The sequence below is a fragment of the Nelusetta ayraudi genome, unplaced genomic scaffold (assembly GCF_046127955.1).
Source record: "Nelusetta ayraudi isolate G7.1 ecotype Tasmania unplaced genomic scaffold, CSIRO-AGI_Nayr_v1 ptg000071l, whole genome shotgun sequence".
Lineage (NCBI taxonomy): Eukaryota > Metazoa > Chordata > Actinopteri > Tetraodontiformes > Monacanthidae > Nelusetta > Nelusetta ayraudi.
This window is the reverse complement of record NW_027466121.1, coordinates 4,951,547-4,972,500: the sequence shown is the minus strand read 5'-3', so window position 1 is coordinate 4,972,500 and position 20,954 is coordinate 4,951,547. Positions and strand designations below refer to the sequence as shown.

General features: G+C 43.5%; 1 protein-coding gene across 6 annotated transcripts in view; it reads right to left on the bottom strand.

The window, feature by feature from the left end:
• stra6 (signaling receptor and transporter of retinol STRA6) overlaps positions 1-11,475 on the bottom strand; it is a 15,844-nt gene extending 4,369 nt beyond the window's left edge. Inside the window, exons 1-15 of one of the 6 annotated variants that reach the window (XM_076042723.1) lie at positions 11,404-11,475; positions 8,903-8,961; positions 8,346-8,767; positions 7,248-7,314; positions 5,819-5,901; positions 5,458-5,591; positions 4,931-5,097; positions 3,940-4,065; positions 3,358-3,422; positions 2,497-2,576; positions 2,336-2,397; positions 1,455-1,617; positions 1,270-1,345; positions 708-841; positions 174-291 (exon numbers count right to left, since the gene is read on the bottom strand). In XM_076042723.1, coding sequence (XP_075898838.1) covers positions 174-291; positions 708-841; positions 1,270-1,345; positions 1,455-1,617; positions 2,336-2,397; positions 2,497-2,576; positions 3,358-3,422; positions 3,940-4,065; positions 4,931-5,097; positions 5,458-5,591; positions 5,819-5,901; positions 7,248-7,314; positions 8,346-8,413 — 1,343 coding nt within the window. In that variant the 5' untranslated portion in view covers positions 8,414-8,767; positions 8,903-8,961; positions 11,404-11,475. Of the gene's footprint in view, positions 1-173; positions 292-707; positions 842-1,269; positions 1,346-1,454; positions 1,618-2,335; positions 2,398-2,496; positions 2,577-3,357; positions 3,423-3,939; positions 4,066-4,930; positions 5,098-5,457; positions 5,592-5,818; positions 5,902-7,247; positions 7,315-8,345; positions 8,768-8,902; positions 8,962-10,975; positions 11,149-11,198; positions 11,327-11,403 lie in introns of those variants that run through there. The other 5 variants (XM_076042726.1, XM_076042724.1, XM_076042727.1 and 2 more) reach the window with 5 other exon arrangements.
• Between the last annotated feature and the right edge of the window lie 9,479 nt (positions 11,476-20,954).

The window sequence follows — 20,954 nt, the reverse complement described above, 5'->3', positions numbered from 1 at the left end:
CTATCCATCGATCAACATCTACAGTCCACAACTTGACATTGATGAGAATTTGATCCAGATGTAGTTTGAATAAATGCCAACTAAAGGCCAAATCATTTGAAATAAACTGTGCCTGTGTTTTGCAAAGTCCCCCCCCACCCCGGCCAGTGAGTCAGAGGTGTGATGATGCTCACCACATGGTGAACAGGGTCTGATAGAGGATCAGGTTCTGTCTGTGAAGGACTGGTATGATAATGAGGAAGACGGCCACTAGAAGGGAGAGGAAGAACACCATCGTCTGCACGATCATGCCTGCAGGACAGACACACAGACAGAGAGAGAGAGAGAGAGCGAGAGAGAGAGAGAGACAGACAGACAGACAGACAGAGAGAGATCAGCTCAGTGGCCTTGAGGTTTGCAGCGTGTTGGTCAGCATCTGACAAATCCGCCATCATTCCTCTAGGAAACCCAAAAATGATGAGGCAACTCGTACAAAAGCTCCTCATAAAAAAAAAAGACATAAAAAAAAGCTCAACTGCTACAGAGGTGTGAACAGACAGTTCTGTTAAGATGACTTGAAATACTCCATAACATTGAGTTCTTTCCTTCTGCCGTTGCAGTTTTCTGGGCCACAAAAAAGACTTTGTGGTAAGAATAGAAAAGAAAAACACAAAATAACAACGATTACTTCATATTTTGTCCCCATAACATTTGCTACACGCACGCACCGATGCAGATGTGGGCTGCTGTGAAGCTGGTGTATCCCATCCAGCAAACCAGCGCTGGCCTTGACGGCCTAATGTTCCTCTGGCAGTTGTAAACGTTGTAGATGTCTCCTCTGTACAGCCCCTTTAGGTTTGACCTGCGGCCACACAAAGCAGAGGACACCGTCAAGCCGCTGCGGCAAAAATGCAAAGCATTAAACTGACTTGTCAGGGCAAATGACACGGTTAATTGAGGCGGTAATTTGGCTCGGGAATGCAATTTGATTCCTGGCAAAGAAAATCATTTCTTTTAATATGGCATAATTTATGGTAATGGTGCAGTTTTCCATTTCTTATCTTGACTGTCCGTTTCAAACGTAGGCAGCAGTTAGTGCTGGACAAATGCTTTTCTGTCCCCCGCGATGATTAGTTCCTTATTATGTCATAATAGCTCCTCTGTGAAGCATTACATTGTAATGAGGGGAAATTAAGCGCGCTCACGACTCCTGGAAGAAGTCTGGCATTGGGATTGGGAAAAAACAAAAATGACAAAGAGACTGACAAGATGATTTTCCTCTTTTCTTACCGATGCAGAACCATGGACCTCATGAGCATCGCCAGGTTGACCAGAGCCGACAGGGTCATGGCAGCGATGTAGCAAACTACGGCACACACACGAGCAGGTTAGGGCGATTTGCTCATCTTGCAAAGCATGACGACCTGACTCGGAAGACGAAGACGAAGACGAAGAAGTGCGTTTGTCTCACCCACCTTCCACACACCATATGTAATAAACCACGATCCGGACCACCTCGTGTTTGTCTGGAGACAGTATGATCTGAAAACCAGCTAAAACTTTGGCAATGTCTTCATCCACTCCCCGCCGAGCAGTCTGGAGGACAGGCACCACCCCGGAGATCAGCAGGAGACCCACCTGGGGAATGAGAGCAAACATTTTGGATTTCTGGGGAGCAGTTTTGGATGTTGAATTACTCCGAGGCGAAGCTGCGCGTTTCTACCACGGGAAAGTTACAAGAGACTAAAATAGAACGCATTTATATTCAGAGTTTGTTTGATTATTGCTATTGGTTGGAGGCTGTAATTAATAAAAAAAAAAAGAGAGAGAAATACTATTAAGAATTTAGGCTAACACTTAAGTGCATTAGTTAAGCATTAATAAACACTGAATATATCATTTATAAATCATGTGTCTGACATGAGTACTCATTAGTATGTAGTTTATAAACACAGTTATTAATGTTTTACTCTTCATTAATGAGCTCATCAATAGCATGCTTAATGATTAGTGGATGTGTTAATAGATGTTTTATAAAAACTCACAAATGTATTTTCAGTGTTATAAACAGTGTTTATTAACCACATACTGAGTATTCATGTCAGAAACATGATTTATAAATGATGAATTCAGTGTTTATTAATGCTTAGCTAATGCTTAATAGTGTGTAGTTATCATAAATTGTTACCGAATTTATGTAATCTAACTGTCCATGGAATAAATTACAGTAGTAGTAGTAGTCGTAGTAGAAGAAGAAGCAGCTGATTTCAGCCAAAGCACAAGCAACAACATGTCAGTCAGCATGTGGTCGTGCTCTGTTCAATGATGCAGTACTTCCAGTGCATATATTCATTACCTGATACATGGTTATAAAGGACACCACACCAGATATCGCCAGCTTCAATGGAAAGCGGAATGCTGTTTCAAAAGGAAAAATGGAAAATGTCACAGCCGACGCGAAAACGCTGGAAACAGGACAGACAGACAGACAGACAGACACCCGGACGAGGTTTTTACCTTCCTCTGGTGTGTAAATGTACGACTTCACAGCATTAATCATCCTCTGAGGGAGGCTGGGCGTCTCCACGCTCGATGTGCTGAGGGGAAAGTTGCACAGGCGCAATTGTCAGATACTGTATTTTACATCCATTATCAGAAGTTTGTGAGCTTTTTATATATATATATATATATATATATATATATAAGTATATATATATATTTTTTTTACAGACATCGTTGAATGTATGACAATGAGTACCAGCTGAGAAAAGCCCTTCTTACAAATCAAAAAATGCATTATTTCTTGCTGCAGCCTCCTAATTATATTTCTGGTTATTTGCACAGTGAAGGAGATGGAATATTCCAGAGTGAATGTGCTTTATTTAAAATCTTCCTGTTGGCATTTTGAGCCTCTGACAGCTTGGCTTGAAAGAGAGAAAAAAAACAAAAACATAACGGTGCAACCAATGTGAGTGGAAATATTTATTTATTTATATATTTAAAGATTGCTCATATTTAAAAATGAGACATCTTTTGGTTATATCAATTCCTCAAGACTCTAGGGCATGGGCTATCACACTTTGATTGACATCACCTTGGCTGTCAGTCATTTCTGATAATGGCCCCGGGGGCAGCTGCTGTAATGCGGCCCTACTTGTTTGAGCCATCTTGATATCCATGTCATACGTCACTTGGTATAAATGTTAGCGTAGCGAGCAAAACAGCCGTGTGTGAGCTGATTATTATTCATCCAACAGTCCAGTTGTCAGACTTCTCTGCTTTTGTTGTAACACGTTGAGGAAACAACCAGAAAACGTGAAATGTCTGCACTGATGCGGTTTAACGCTGCAAATGGAACACACCTGCCTGATCATTTACCTGATTTTTTTAGGTTTCTTGAGGATTTCCTTCACATAGTCTTGGTAGTAGCTGCTGCTGAGATCCTGACAGCATTAAAAGGAGAATTTATAAATGCAACAGTCAGCTGTTGAAGAGAGGGGGGTGTTCATATGACGTTGAACCCCCTGCCTCCCCTTACGCACACACACAGCTTTGTCACACCCGTGCTAAGATTATGATCAAATAAACAAAGCTTTGTGCTTCACCGGCTGGAAGAAAAAAAAAAAAAAAAATACAAGGCGCCCTTTTCATAATCTGATCCAGAACATAACATAAACCAATTACGTCAAATCTTCTTAAATTGATTAGGCAAGCGGCACACTGCGCTGGACATCACGTTTCACTCCCTCAGCCTGGACTGCACCAGCACGATAAGCACCTCGATTAGCCGGCAGCTCTCTCATGCTCTCTCTCTCTCTCTCTCACTCACACACACACACACAGGTGCCTCAAAATAGATCAAAATACATGTTTGAAATCATTCTGGGTAACTTGAAGGAACTTAAAAACAAAGTGGAGTCCAAACAGCTTGTGGTGAGGAGTCCAACAGGCAAATCTTACCTCGGAGCCGTTATTTTTCTCTGCACCCTTAAAGCCCTTGAAGAGAAGGAGAGGATACTGGAAACTTAGAAATGCCAGACAGGCAATCTGAGGCAGGCTGGAGAAAAGCGAGAAGTGTTTGTGTATCTGCAAAAAGGAAGAGAAGAAGACTTGATCATCAACGGGGCAAGTGTGGGATACATCTGAAAATGGCCAAAGATGTGGATATAAGGCACACGCGTCTGCACACGAGCAATTTATATATATTAAAGCCGATGTAAAAATCCCCAAAATATTTCAAAGGATAAAAGAGTTGTATTGTATAGATTGTCACAGGCAACACACACCCTCTGCCAAACAATGGTGAAATGTAAAATTAAAAAAAAAATTTGATTGGGTTCAATTCTCTTCTTCTTTTTCTTTTCATTGCTCTCAATAGTTTGAATATGCCTTTCTTTCTTTCAAACAAAGGTGCTACTGTCCTGCTGGATCAATGTCAATCAATGCTGATCAGCTCAAAGCTTGAACGCCCTTTGCAGCATTTCTTACATACCAACAAAGACAAGAGATCAAAAAAAAGAAAAAAAAAAGAAAGAAAGAAAAAGAAACCTCGCCAAGGCTTAATGTCTCTTCCAAACACTAAACTGATTAACTGTGACAAAGTCTCCTGATTAAGAGCAGGAGGAGAGCGGAACTAATCGTTTTGAGTTTTAGCCGTTCGTCACACGGATCGCTCCGACCGTGAGTCAGCCTGATATTCATCTTGTCAGCCCCCACATGTACAGACTACAGACAGGCTTTGTTTGGCCTGTAATACCACAACAAATCAGCTTTGATTTTAATCCCCAGAATTTACACAGCTGACGCATTGCACACAAAATGCTAATTATTCCATTTTTTCGAGAAAAATCTGAATGGCTCGAGATTTTTTTTTTTTTTTTTTGTAACTCCAAATAAAACTATTAACGCTGCCTTGAAACTTACAAAGACATCCAAAGCCGGCTTTGCTTACCAGAGGCGTTTTGGGACAGTCGATTTTCTGCCACACAAGCACGCCAAAGTGTGTCCATGACAGGAGGCTGCCAAGTACATATCCCACTTTGTTATGCAAAGTGCCGCATGCCAGGAGAGGGTAGTACAGAGCGGGATAGTAGAAGACTCCGAGAATCACCCAGTTCTCTGGAAATGCGGCAAAAGCGTGTGAGCATCCAGGAGAAAACAAGCTGATGTGGATTAAAGATGTGAGAACTTTTTGCTGAAAAAAACTGAAAAAGTGGCTTTGCTGAAAAAAGTTATAAACTCCTGAAGCCAGTTTCAGTTTCAGTTTAAATTCAGGGGAAAACAACAGAACAGTCCAACAAAAACAAGAAGGCTTAGTCTAACAATACCAAGTAAAAAAGAAACCCGAAATTATGTGCTGAGGTGAGCAGCAGCTGATTAGAATTGAAGTGAGTTAAATGTGTCTTGAAGAACTTAAATAGATCTGTTAAAAATCATGCATGCACGTGGGCCTGATGTGGGTGCACGTCACTTTCTCACGTTTGTTTTGTGTGTCCGCTGTGAAGGGAAGGGGATTGGGCGAGATGATCAGGCCCCACAGTTTGCACAGGAGAACTCCAAACACTGCAACCGCCAGGCCCTTGTGCTGCGTGTGATCCAGGAAGTTGACCGGGCTGTGGGATCCAGCAGTTGGTATTTAGAGGCCACGTGCTATCAAGCTCACACTCTTACGACACTTTGTATTTTTCATTTCATTCACGGTCCTCGGAAATTGAGCGAAGGACTCGGGGATGTTTCAGTGTTTCAATACTGCGCGTTGCTGTTTTATCTACATTTGACCCAGCGTACAAAATTGAAACAGAAATCAGTCATGGAGTGTGCAGTTATTACAAAGCCTTACCTGAGTAACCCGGGCAGACCTCTGTGCGTGTCGCCCTTCTTCATGCGCCTGGACAAGATTGCGAGGATCAGCATGACGACGAGCTGCAAGGGGAAACATGCCAGTGAGTATTGTCTGCACAGTTGCGTGCAGCTGCGCATCAGCCTGTCTCTGCACTAAAAGTGACTCGATGCCACGAAAGGCCAAACCACAGAGTCTCAGTCATACTCCTCCAACTCCTCCCCCCCCCCCCCCCCAACCTCCTGTGGAGGAGGCCTCAATGAATTGTCATCAGTCAGAATCAGTGACCACTGAGCGTTCACTGACCTCTAATGACCTGTGACACATTTAGGGTAAACAGAGCTGCGCAGACCTCCCTGCTCATTACATGTCTGGTATGTACCATCTTTAAAAACATCAAACGCAGACATCATTAGCGGCAAGCTGTCGTTAGGAAGATGAAAAGCCGAGTGGCCAATTCGCTAACAAGGCAGAGGAGCGGGAACACGCCGTACACGATACTAACAATCCTCAGAGTTCACAGCGGGCTGCGTTGTACGACGCGGATCTTATAAACTCCAGGAAGAAATTTTAAAGTCGTGCAGAGGGACTGATTAAAAACTAAACCGCAGCCTACAGAGAATATGAATCAACGTCAATAAAACATAAAACATCATCCTGATTTCGAGCAGCTGTCACGCTCAAGACCACAGCCGTCGTGGAACCTGTGTCACACACCTGTGCAACATGGGACCACCAATACAGAACCAAGGCTGAAGACATCGCTGCATTTTGATATTAAATCAAAAAAATAAATAAATAAATAAATGTTATAGCCATGCTATGGTTATAAAACATATATGTAAATATAAATCCAGTTTTCGGTCGAGCAAAGAACAAGTACAGAGGTTTAGCGGGCAATTTTTTTTAGCTGATATTTGCTCCAAGAGAGAAACTGCGATCGATGCGTAACCTAAAAACTGGATGTGGAAGCAAGGATCTGGAAAAGGTTTAAACACGTAAATTAAATTACGTGTTTATATTATTAAATATTCGAAGAAAATACCCATAAGTCAAAAGGGAATATGTTGTAAAGGTAAATTGTGAACCAAAAAGTAAAAATAGGCTAAAACTGGAAAACGAAAATGTAACTACATATCTTGTCTCGATTAATGATAATTCATTGGATGTTTCCTTGTAAAATAAATTGGAAGCACCACTATGTACAAACTATGTAAACTAAACATTCAAAAAAAGGCAGTGATTCAGTGTCTCGGAACAAATGTGTTTGCTGAACTCAGCTTGAGGACAACTCAGGCCTCTTCCTCCACTGCGACGTCTCAGCAGAGCCTGGTTCACATGGCACTGTGTGAAGTGCGCCGCGTGCCTGATAACAGAATGGCGAGGGACTGGACGGCCCAGCGTCCCACTGGCAGGGACCAGGACTTACGGATATGGCCGTGATACATATGTGGTAGAGCTTGTCATCGGCAGTCGGGTCACATGGAGGGATTACTCTGTGGGGGGGGGGAGGAAAAAAAAAACAAACATTCACGTATTGGGCAAAAGGAAGCGAGTGACTCAACAGGCAAAAAAGGTTTCACACGTGACGGACAGAAGGAACCAGCTGCTGCGGCTGCTGGGGACCTGCGGCGAAAGCCCTGCGGAGATTTGCATTTAAACGGATTGGTATCAGCGTGACACGGGAACAACAACAAATGCCAGCTTATGCTCACGCTCCTGTACACTGGGAGAGCAGGAATGCCTGGTCATGGGGTAGTTAATTACTACTAATATTTGACAGTTATGTGAGCTTTGTGGACGCATTTAGAAGAAGAAGAAGAAGAAGAAGAAAAAAAAAAAACTGCTGCAGGATGATTTGTGGTCTGTGATCACTGAAGCAGGCAGCCATTGCAATTGATGTCGGAAGGTTTCTGTCCTGTTTCACCGCTCCAAAAAAGGAGCGAGTTTGTCACTGGGCGCCCCGTGAGCACAGTATTTGTAAGCTTTTAAGTTAAAAGTTTCCAGAGGGAGAGCTGGCTGAGGAGGAAGAGGAGAAGTAACAGCAGCAACAGCAGCAACGACGGCTTGTACAACACAAAGGCAGTGAGATGCAGCCAATTTCAGTATATCACATACTTCTCATCACATCACACTGCCTGCGTGTCCTGTTGCATTGTGGGAAGGGGCCGTCAGTTTTCAGGATACGTTTTTGATCATGACATGTTACAGAGTCACCAGGTTTTAAAGTGTGAATGCACACAAGTTAGTTTTTTTTTTTCTTCCCTCCGACTCAGTGACGCTCACGCCAACCAACTCTCAGCACAACTGGCTCCTCGCGGCAGCAAAATGAGACGGCCATTGTGGCTCAATGTAACCAGAACCAAGATGACACACTGGCATTGGTAAAGTGTCACCCAATATCTCAATAAGAGCCTCCTCCCACCTCTGATTCCCCTAAATGAAATGAATACGAGCTGCTTTATGTTGACGAGACAAAGGAGACAGAAATAATCTCGTTTTATAAAACCATGAAAAATGTTCTTACTCTGCCTGTGCACGAGTGGGTAGAGGCTCCAGGTCTGGGTACTCGTAGTCCAGAGCATCCTTATCCATTGCGCCGTCTCTTCTCAAAAACCAGGAAGGGAGCTTTTCTTGTTATTTATTATTTTTTTTTAACCACAAACAGCTGTGATCTTCTTCACAGTCAGAGGGGGAAAAAGGAGAAGTGTCTCCAAAAAACAAAAAGTTGGACTCGGCAGAAGTTGGCGTCCCGCTTCCCCGCTGGTTGTTTGGTCTCTGGTCTCCCTCGCACACTGGAGTCCTCACTCACAGCCTTTGGCTCAGGTGCCTCTCGCCTCGTCCCGCTGCCGAGCTGAGAGTAATGTGACAGGTCCTGGCTGCTCTGCGTGCTGCCTCCACCGTGCTAAAGGCCTCGCTTCAGCTGAGGGTTACCACCGCACTGGGAGCCTGGGAAGACAAGGGAGAGGTGGAGTGGGAGGAGGAGGAGGGGGGAGTTGCAGCGTGTGAAAAGAGAAGGAAAAATGTGGAGATCTGGCCAGCCAATCCAAACAGCCACCTGCAGCTTACTGGGATTAAATCTACCTTTTGGTTTGTGTTGTTGGACCTGTTGCCAGTGGCTGGAGGAGTCTGCGGGCGTGCGGCTAAAAAAAAAAGAAAGAAAAAAAAATCCAGGCTGCGTAGGCAGATAGGGGGAATCGACATTTTCTTACCAGAGCTCATAGTTCCAGTCAGATAAGATGGGGTTGGGGGGGGGGGGGGGTATTGATGATGTTCCACCACGGGCTCTCAGTTTTAGGCACACCAACACCAAACCCAGACAACGGAGCCGAATGAAAGTGAGTAGATGTGAGATCACATCTGAAATCTTCCGATAAAGAGTTCGTTCACCCCCGCGCTTTATCTGCACCGCTGATAAAAACAGGAGAACCACGTTCAAGAGTGTGCACCATGTGTATCTTTATGTATAGGGCAAAAATCTATCTGAAAACTTTTTTGTTTGTTTGTTTGTTTTTCTGACAATATTGAGCTCATGGTTCAACAACATAAAATGAACTCAACAAAAATATTGAGAGTCTTTGGTCCCTCCCTGACGAAAGAAAATCTTTAGTTTTATACATAAGGTGTCTCGCTTTATCTCATGAATGATAGTTTATCAGTAGAGTGCTAAATTCTCCAGTGTATACAGATAGAAATGTCATAAGTATAGAAATATGTCCTAAGAGACACAATCCGACGCAGTGGCAACTTCTTATTAACCAATGCTAGTGCAGAAGTGATGAGTTTTTCTATGGACAGAGTGGCAGAACTTGTAAACCAGTACAGTCTCGTTTTCTGAGAGAAGCAGCCAGAAGTCCCCTGGGACTTCCAAGCGGGAGTATTTTCAGATATTTTTGAAGTGAGACATGGCTGAACAAGTTGTTCCTTCGAAAAGTAAAAAGTAAATATTCAAATGAATATCGAGATCTCTTTAACCAAGAAAACCATGGATCCACTGACACCTTTCAAAATAAACTTGCTTTTAGCAGCTGCTTAACGCACGCTTTGACCTTTCTACTGATTTTGCATTTGCAAATGAAGAGTAGACCTTTTAGCCATGTGGCCTCTTGATACATCTATCCATCTATCTATTTTAGACATATGGCCTCTTGGCTTGACTTTACTGGCAACATTTTACCTGCCAAAAGAAAATTATCAAAAGCCGTTGCATTACAAAAGTAAGAAGCAGAACAGAAAGCACAGGCATGTGAGTTCTTTAAAGGCGGGTTAAGGGTCAGGGGTCACTCTAACACCAATGTTCTGTTTGCAAACATGGTTAATAAAGCTGCAGATAATTTATTTATAATTCGGTAAACTTGCACCGTGTATGCAGCGGTGCTCTGCTCCTGCTCTGAGCCACGGCCGACCGAGGATAGATCAGTTTTGCAACACTGCCCCTCTGTCAGCGTACGCTCATTATTCCTGGATTACACTTTGCAGACGTCTTTAGGAAGCGGCCGAGTTTCCCTGCCGACGCTCTGAAGAAAGCCGCGCTTCTCCTCCACAACAGACGGAGTCACCAAATCAGATGGGCTCCCAAACGAGAAACGCAGCCCAGCCAAATAAAGGGGTCACTGAACAAAGAATGCTTTGAACAATTATAATTACATCACAGAGGGGGCAGTCTGATTGGGCCAGACAGTTTCAGGTTTAGGAAGTCAGCTCCTGAAAGCTTTGAGAAACATTAAGGAGCCTTGTGGAAACAAACATTGGTGAATGACTGATTTGCTAATCTGTGTGGGGTTTGAATATATATATATGTATATATATATATATATATATATATATATATATATATATATATATATATATATATATATATATATATAATACAAGGAAACAAAGGAACCACAGGAGGTAAGTCCATGCATATACACACGAATTACATCGGAAAGTGGCCCTTTAAACACACTCCCTCCGGTGCTTGAAAACCTCAAAAAACCCGAACTGGCTTGACACCTGAAGGCATCACCAAACACCTCGTTCCCTGGGGGTTTCTGCCCCTCTGCTGATCTTTCTCTCCCTCCGCATCCTGACCCTCCAGATTGTGTTTCACCTCTTTGAAGCTGATCCCCAACTCACTGCATAAAGAGACTCAGAGGCAGGTAACCCACTCACCTGCTCCCTCTTCTCTCCGCTCTGCTCCGCACGCTTCCTCTGACGCGGACAATTAAAAGTTTGATTTGCGCGCATCTCTGCGGCCCACGCTGAGTTTCTACCAGGGGGGGGGGGGGGTGGACGGGTGATGACGAGCGATCGTCGCGGGTACTCTGCGACGACCGCGGCCACGACGGCTAATTAGTTTGCGGAGTTTCGCGGAGACGGCAGGATTTTTACTCACCCGACACCTGCAGGTGCGCTGCGGCGTCACGTGATCCGCGGAGGGGTCAAAAAGTCCCCGCACGTCAAAATTAACCGCAATCGGCATAAAATCGGACACATTGTGCATCCACGTAGACACACACACACACACACACACACACACACACACACACACACACACCGTAAAATACACTCTGTTGTGTGGAGTTTGATGAGAATCTCACCTCTGCTGTCCGTCAGAGAGCTGTAAATGACGAGGTGCGCTTGTTTTCCAGCACACACACACACACACACACACACACACAAAACCCACGTCGGATTTTGCCAATAACAGCGTAAACAACAGAAGAATCCCAGAGTTGCTTTCCTAGTTTTTATCCCCCCCCCCCAGCAGACACCTCACATGCATTGTGCGGGACTTTGACCAGCGTCTATCTAGTTCTGATGAGAACATCATAAAAAGGGCTGTTGTGAAACCTGTGGAGGCCACACTATTGACAAAGCAGACATTCACACTTATCAGGTTGCAATCAAAGGCCGCTTAACTTTCCAATATGGCTGTAATTATTGTTATTTTAAAATCCATGCTAAATGACCGATGTCATTTCCAACTGGGATTTTTTCAGATTTCGCGTTGAGGCCACGACCAAGCCTCTTCTGACCACCTTTAAAGCTTTTGTTGCTTTTGTTTTTGCTTTTTGTTTGTCTGTTTGACGTAGACACACCGTATCCGTATCAAGAATAATCAGAAAACATAAAGTCCTAATGGCCAATCAGAAGCCTGCAAATCAGCGAATTTAAAGTCTCAGCTCTCGACTGACATCGGATTGTACACTCTCTGGCTACTTTATTAGGCATACCTAATAGGCTAGTACTGGGGTACGCTGGTCACTGAGTGTATATGTACACTGCATCAAGGTTGGAGGTGTTGTGTGTTCAAAGTTGCTATTCTGCAGACCTTGGCTGTAACCACTGGTTATTTGATTTCTTGTTGCCTCTCTATGGCCTCCAACCTGACATCAACAAGGCATTTTTCCTGTGTCTCTCTAAAGACCAGAGATGGCTCAGCGTGAAAATCACAGTAGATCAGCAGAAATAATCAGACCAGCCTGTCTGGCAATAACACTCTCACGTTCAAAATCACTAAAATCCCCTTTCTACCCCCATTCTGAGTCTGGCTTTGAACTTCAGTGAGTCCTTTTCATCATGTGATTGGTTGATTTGCGCAAAGAGCAAACTGAGCATTCTTCCTGATTAAGTGGCTGCTGAGTGTATTTTGTTTTCGAGCAGCATAAAGGCATAAGACTCATTTCTAAATGCATACAGTGGGGAAGATGAGTGTCTCAGAAAGTACAATAGTATTTATTCATTTTTGAATTTGTAGCTTCTGGGCTTACACACCTTGAAAATGCGGAGAGAGCTGCTGGATATTACTCCCTTGTGCTGCTTGGTGATAATAAAAAGTGGAATTGTATTATTTTTTTTATGCCTTCTAGAAAGTGCCTGAAGCAATTCGGTAATGATAGGTTCATTAAAAAAAAAAGCAAGAGAATGTCTTCATATTACTATGAAAGTTGCAAACAAAAGAAAACCATCCATAGTTCTTTGAAACAACAAACAAAAAAGCATCAATCGACAGTGAGAGAATTTACACAACAGACTTACAAAGGGACGTTGTGCGGTAAATAAAGCCTTGTTTTCTCCTGTTGTATCAAGTCATTACACTTTAAGTGTGTTTGGATGTGCACTTGTAACACTTGTATTGAAAGTATTGGATAACCTCCTGCTCTGTGGGTATTACATTCTCCCAGGCACTTTAGTAGGCCAAGGTCACCACAATACGCCAAAAGTTGTGACTCAAGCACTTTACGTTATATTTAATCTGACACATTTTTATGGTGATAGGGAGCTGATGAGGAACACAGGATGTAATCTCAGAAGAAGGGTAACAATTGCCAGAGACAAAACGTCCTGCTATGTTTATTGTCCCTTGTATTGCAGATGATGTGCAGAACAAAAAATGCCATATCCTGAAATCAGTTTTCCCTATTTTATTTATTTATTTATTTATTTATTTTAAATAATCAACTCCATTTAACAAATAGAAAATTGACTCATGCCTTGTGGAAGGCTCCTGGCTTGTGGGGCTAATTACGGGGGGTATTTTCTCTGCTTCGGCCTGCTGCACTGCCTCTGTCATAATCAATGAGCCTTGTAACACTCAATTAGAGCATAATTGGATTTGTGTGTGTTCGGGGTGCAAAAAAAAAACCATGTACATTTGGGCGGACATGAAAGAAGTGCTTATCACGGTTGACAGCTGTAATGAAGAAGAATTGGGTCGGCCAATTGTAAATTTCAGAACAATTCTGTCGTTGTAAGCACCTTCTGACGTCCCCTCCCACTCGCACTAATGTTCCTTGGCTGCTGCTTTGAACGCCCTTGGATTTATTTGGGTTGTAAGATTTCAAGTAAATTCAACATTACGACCGTTCACCACTGTGTACAACATTTTTGGAGGCCCTGTGACGTAAATTACTGCTAGGAAATTCGCAGGCTTTGTTGTTTCAGCTATGCAGAAGATTCAAAAATGTAAGTAAGAGAAACAACATCCAGTGGGGGGCTCTTTACTCTCAGCTGCGTAAAAACAGATTTATTATAATTTTGGTCAAGAAAGAGAAAAGAAGCCACATGACTGAAAAAAAGGTGATTACGTTGCAATTTACTCAGGGAATTTTCTGTTTCTGTGATGGCTTTTCTTCTCAGGTGGCAAACTAGCTTTGATATTGTGTTTTGACAAGGTTAAACATCTACTTAGAGCGAAAGAAAAAAAAAATCAATTTCAGTTGTTCGGGTCGTTTGTTTTGATATATCACCGCACCGCCGGTGGGCCAGTCGCCGCAGATTTATTTCCCTGCTTATGAAGGCTGAGGACGGTGCGCTTTATCTCAGAAAGCTGTGACAAGTACAAATCTTTCCAATGGTTATTAAAGTGGTCGCGATTACTGTGCTGAGGACGCCGGCCGACACCAGCCTGGGAATTTATGTTGGGCAGGCGTAGCCAGGTCTGAATTGCTGTGTGATAATCTTCTTTATACAACCTTTGTATAAAGAAGGCGAGCACAACAGAGTCACTCAAAACATTTGATTTGATCTTTTGGATTTATTTTTTAAACACCAAATGACTTTTTAGGCTTGCTTGATGTTTTCCCTACTAAGGACAACATGGGGACATCATAACCCACCCGCTTAGACCTGATCATTACAAATATTGAAATACTTACAACTTAGAGTGCAGCCAATATAGTGCTTATGCTTATAGTGATTAAATTTGATTTTTAAAATCTTTTTCTTCACTGAGTTAAAACTACTGGAGAATCAGGAATTTACAACATTTTTGGTATCTTTGTGTGTTGGGGTTTTTGGAAGCTAACGTTCTGTAAGATTGATTTCTTTGTCGACATCAGGTATTTATGGCTCTTTCGGTGTGTGTGAGGTTGTGTGTGTGTGTGTTTGAGAGAGAGAGAGAGAGAGACAGAGTCAGCGCGTGTGTGCGCTGATGTCTTCTTTAGTTGGGGCGTTGTAAACGTCACAGTGATAAATGATGTCCTTGTCGCGGTCCGCATTTTGTCATGCTGTGTGTGTGTGTGTGTGTGAGTGCATTGTTGGGGTGGCCTGTAAGCATAAGGCTATGGGTTGGATTTCAAATGTTTCTGCCTTATCTTTGCTTTCAAAAGTGAAGGGTGTCAAGTCCAGTCATGCTGATGTTGACGTCTCTGTTGCCTCATATTTTCTGAGAAAATGTGTCAATGAATTTCCCAGTTCCTCCATTAAACATCTTAAACAAGAGAAAGTAAGTGTGATGGGAGAGTACGTTGGACATGTTGCAATTAAAAACATCTTTAAAATGTTTCAGTCCCTTGCAATACAATTGTTCGTAATCAACTATCGGAATGATCGATGTTCCCATCGGGAGGATTCTGTGCTGCGTGAATGTTGTTGCCCTGATTTGATGTGAATCATGCAGTATTCATTAGAAACGACTAAGCCAGTTTGTTTGACACTGAAAACTGTCACATTATAAAACCGTCAATCCGAGAATAAATTTTGCAGTTGTGCTGGCTGCCTCTCATCAGACTCTTATTTATTCATCCACTGACCATTGTGGCCATTTTTCATAAGACTGGAAGCCTCCTGGCCGGGGCTGCGTGGATTAAATGTTTCTCTGATGAATAATGTATCCACAGTCTGAAGCTGCAGACGCGTCTCGCCGTGTGCCTTCTCAGACGTTTGACTTTCACACGCGCCTGCTGGAATGAGGCTGAATCAGGAGTTTGTCTCGCTTTCATCGACGGCCCGGGAGGAAAATCCTGTTCAGACTGCAGAGACGTTTCCTGCGATGTCAGGATGCATTTCAATGCTGTGTTACGCCAGGCTCCATAATGGCCGCCCACTCTTCGGCCACTGGTTGAATTATGCTAATGATCATTTCATCACCGTAGTAATGGGAAATTGCTTTAGGATGTCTTACAACACGCTGCTGGTGTTACTGATGACAGTTGTTTTTGGACTTGCAGATCTCGCAATAAGAATGTTAATAATGTCGATAAATGAGAAAACCTTACCCTCACAAAATGTAGTGTTTTCTAATGTGACGTGTTAACATGTGTGAGTAATTATCCAAACAGAATTGATCTGAGTCCTGAAGAGTCAAAGATGTCTTTTGTTTTTTTTTTTGTTGTTGTGTGTAGTGATTGCTTTGAAGACAGCGCGGCGCTCGGCGAGAGGATTTGTCCGCGTCGGCTCGGCACAAATGGGCGGGAAGCCGGGGAATCGGGACGCTCTCTGATGCCGACGGAAAGAATCCCATTGAGACGACGGTGCCGTCACACCCCGTGAGTTCCCCCGCAAAGATCACTCACACCTCACTCCCTCAGCCAGGGGTGCCGCTCACCGCGGGGTTGACGCACATGCTCATCTGTTGGGAGTCACGTCAGCAGCCGTAAATTAAGTTTGCGTAAACACAGCCTGACACTAGAAAGAGCCTGTGTGATTTAGGAAATAAATGAGCTTTAACTCTGAAGTAACCAGGCGGCTGCGGTGGATTGAAAGCGGCAGATGGATTCCATGGAAAAAGGCGGGAGAAAAAACTGCGATGATTCGCTAAAAAAAAAAATCGGTGTCAGCTTCTGCTGTTGTGTTTGTGGGGCGTGCGCTCTTTCTTCCAGACGCTATTTCCTCAAACTGGAATGCGATGGAAGGGTAGTTTTATTTCTAACGTTATTCTATCAACACAGACATTTACAACAATAGTGTGATGTTGCCTCGGGTTGCGGAAGCGCATTGCTGCCACCCTAGAAAAATAAAAAACAGGGCTCAGTATCACGGCCACTAACGTGAAAATGATCACAAAATACCGTGATAGACATTTTTACGTGATAATTTTCACAAAATAACGTGAAAATGATCACCAAATAACGTGATAGTTTCCCGTCATATCGTGAAAATGATCACGGAAAAACGTCATAGTTTCGCGTTGAAAGGATCTCCACTGAACAACAGCACACCGACTAACTTACGTGTTACTTACGTGTTTATAGAGAATATAAACAAAAAAAACTAAACAAAACAAAAATGAGCGGCAGTTGTGTCGGGGGAAATGCCTTGCTGTTGTCAGAGGTCAAAGGTCAGAATGGAAAGACTGGCCTTTCCACTTCCTTTGACTGTTGGGCACCCGGTTGTACCAGTTTCAATGCAGATTCTAGATTCTCTTTATTGGAACGGCTGCCCTGCTTTGTGTGAACTTTATCGTTGCGACAGTTGACAGTTTCCCTGATGCGTTATCAGCACCGCTGTCCCGCCCACTGACCCACACGGTGACGTCATGGTGCAGATGACTGCAGTGCACGACTGACTCACGCTCCCCTTGTTTGAGCGATAGGTCTGTGAGAGAAACCCACGCTGCTGATCACTCTGTCTGTTTTTATTGTAACAACAACATGACGATGCAAAGATACAAAAATAACATCTAAAAATAGTCATGTTATAAAAGAAAATGCTGATAATCATTTTTCACATTGTCTGTGTTTTATTTTCATATTGTAAGCCTCTGAAATGTTCAAACCAAAGATGTTTTTTTTTTTTTTAAAGCGCCTCTTTAAAGATGAAAACGTTTGTCTTCTCCAGCGGGGGGGCCGCCCTCGGTGCGACTGAATCATAAAAAAGCCTCTTTGAGCTCCGGGAGTCACGGCTCTTCCCGTCTTTTTATCTCTTTTTTTTTTCCCCTCATTCTGACCCAGACCCTCATTATTCCGGCAGCAGATTGTAATTTGCATGCGTGTGCCCCGGTGAGTGGATGGGAGGATGGCGGCTCTTCAGGGGCTTTAACGTCCCCAAAGATGCAGGAGATTCACAAGTGTTGTTATTGTAGCTCTCCTCGCTGACGCTCTGCTCTTCTTGCTGAGCGTAAATTGTCCGTCGCTCACCGTCATCTTGAGAGTTAGCGCATTCGCGTTGTTGGAGAGACGAAGAAAGATTCTAATCTGCGACTGTTGCCAGCACTTGCGCAAGTGAGAAAAACACACTCTCCTCCCCGTTTTGTTTTTCTGCCCCTTAATCCCGACGAAAGCGCCGCCTCGTTCCTGCTGGGAATTGTCGGCCTCTGGAGAATGGAGCCCGCCGCGCAGCGTGCGACTCGTCCTTTCAAGGAGCTGCCGGCAGCAGTTTGATGTCACATTCCTGCGGCTGTCGAGCTCTGAGCCTTTTTTCCCAAACTCTTGATTTTTTTTCTAGCGTTCTGTTCTGTGCGACAAGGACCTTCATTCAGTGCGTTTCTACTGAACCAAAAGGGGGGGTGAGGGGGGGGGGGTAAAGAGAGATTGCTTCTCGCAACGTGCGCGCAAAAGACAGAACAAGCTGCCGAGGGATTGACTGCAGAGTACCTTGATTTCTGAGGATCAATTATCACAACTATTAAACACATTCGAATTGCTACGTTTTTCTCAGCAGTTTCTCCTGCGTGACATTTTACTGTGTGGGGTTTCTTTTGGCCTCACTCGAGTCAAATCACATTTCTGTATTTTCTGTGGCTCTGCTGTAATTTGTCTCCACAGATAATGATCTCCACCGTTTGCCAGCCTCTTTGTCAGTTATACACAAGCCAGTGGCCACTTTAATATCTCCCATCATCACTCACACTGCGATTAAGCTGCTAAGACACGCACACACACACACACACACACACACATATACACACACATGCAGAGATATCTGCAGTGATTTGCATTTGCGATTTGAAGACGGCGACAAAGCCGCCGTCCGCAGCGGCCGCCACAAGCGCATTGTGATACAACACAAGATGCGTGAAAATGGAGGGGAAATGGATCTTTTTTCCCGTTCCTCCATAGTGACCACCTCCCGGCTCTGTGTGCTTTGTTGATTGGCAGCCGCAATCCCTGGAATCCTGCGCTCGCTATTGCTCTGGGTCAGAAGCAGGCCGAGAGGAATGAGCCTTCATACTCCCACATATCTGCTCTTTGCTGCGTCTGCCTGTTTTCCCCCCCACCCCCTTACTGTCCACCGCCTCCTCAGAAATGCTGGAAACCTGTCCTGAATTATTGAAGACTGTGCCCTCCCTTGAGACAGAGACACTGCCGCGTTTTTGTCCATCATCGGCAGCAGCAGCAGCAGTGCCGAGTTGTGTTTTATATTCTCCCCTCACAGTTACATTTCCCCTAATTTCCCCTTGTTACATTTCCCCTAACCTGGGCAGCAGGAGCACGGTGTGATTTACATTTATCCTCTTCAAAATCTAAACTACTGTGGAAATGTGGCAATTCAAGCCAAGATTACAAGCATACCTGTCTTAACAAGGAAGATCACTACATGACAACAGGAGAGCAGAAGAGAGTATGGCAATAAAAAATGTATTCTAAATCATTTTTGCATGATTTGAACTGAATTAGCTTTATCCTTAATGCGCATTACGGTGATGTCAGCGGAGGAGTGCAGGGGCCCCACTTACTGTGACGGACGGCCGCGTGAAGGCGATTAGAGGAAGGTCAGCATCCTCTGGTATCTGGTGTGTTGTTGTCGACTTGTTTGTGTGTCATAATATGCACTTTACAAGGGTCAATCCAATGAAACATGGACGTTTCGCGCATCATTCTGCAGATAAAAACCAAAGGAAAACAAACACAATCACAACAACATGAAACTCAAACCTCTCCTATTTTATTTTTGACCTGGGTTTGGGATTGATTAGAAATTAACTATATATAAACTATATATGCTGAAATAAGAAGAATAGGCAAATTGGACTAAATTAAAAATAAAAATTTAAAGTGGGTCCTCTCTGACTGATTCGTGGAATATATTGATCGGTTTATTTCTTATCAGGCGCTTTCTGTCTCAGTTCAATGCAGGAAGTTCAATGTGTTTTTTTTCCTTATCTGAGTATTTTTCCCAAAACAAAGAAAATATTAGAAACACACTATTAAGATAAAATTGCCTAACCGTAAATGTATAGGAGTCCTTTATACTGTCAGGAATTAACTGAAAACCAACAGGTTGGTCAACTTTTCTTTTTAAGATAAAATATAAAACATAGTTTACTTATTTATATGTAACAATATACAATATGCGAATATGTAATAAATCTTTTCAACTTTGTTTTAATTTTTGCATCTTGGTAGTTTTTCTTTCACTGCTGCTTAGACAGTTTAGACAGCAAGTGATTTACGTACAATAATAAATAGCAGAAACTAATGAGTTGACTCACTGAGTGTAATTTAAATTTCTTTAAAAAAAAAAAAGTGCTTCAGTCTCAAAGCGATTTATGTTTTTTCTCGCAGCGCGGGCCTGCGCCTGGAGACGGCCGGTCGCCCGGCGGAATGCAGATTCACGTTGCGCTGCGGCAAAGCATCGCTCCTGAAGATGAATGCTGCTTTATTGTGCCTCATTGTGCCAAACTAATTAATCCGGTGACAAGTGTGACATCAACCGCCCCCTACATCTGAACAGAGGTATTGAACAGAACAAAGTCACTCAAGGTTACCGTCTGATGTGACTTTAGATTGAATAGAGACGCCGCCATGCAGCGCGAGTACAGCAGTGCGGCGAAATGACCTGTTGCTTAGGAACCGCAGTGACTTGATACATGAGAGGCAGCTTCGCCAAGGTCCTTCAACACTAGAATCTTATTTTCCCCAATTCCAACCTTAATTACTGAGTGTCTTTTCATAATCGATAACTTTAATGTTGAGATCCAAGCCTTTTTTTCCCCCTCTATGTAGTCATGCAGAGGAGTTGTCTGTTTGAATGTGTTGCGTGTGCTCTACAACTGAAGGCGTCACTTTCTTCTACTTTCAGCGTATGTTCTATTTTCATAAATCACCATCTTTTGCATCGGGGGTAGAAATGGTGTGAAAACACGTGTCTCAGGTCCCGGCTGGATGAGGAGGTGGGAGGAGCTGACGCCCACACGCTCGGGCCCGGAGCCGGTGGGTGGGTGGGGGGAGGGGGTCGCCATTATCACCGAGACAAGTTCAATGAAGTCACGTGATTTGCATCCGTCCCTGCGAGGGCGCGACAATTACCGCTTCACGCACATCGACACCTGTTAAAATAACCGCCCTCGTCGTTGCTGTGCCGGCATCTTGACAAAATCCAATTATGTTGCTCAGCTTCGGGGGATCAGGCACGTCGACCTCGAAATGAAGTACTTTGTTTTCTAAAATAAAGTATTTGCAAAATGTTTAGTTTCACTTTTTGTTTA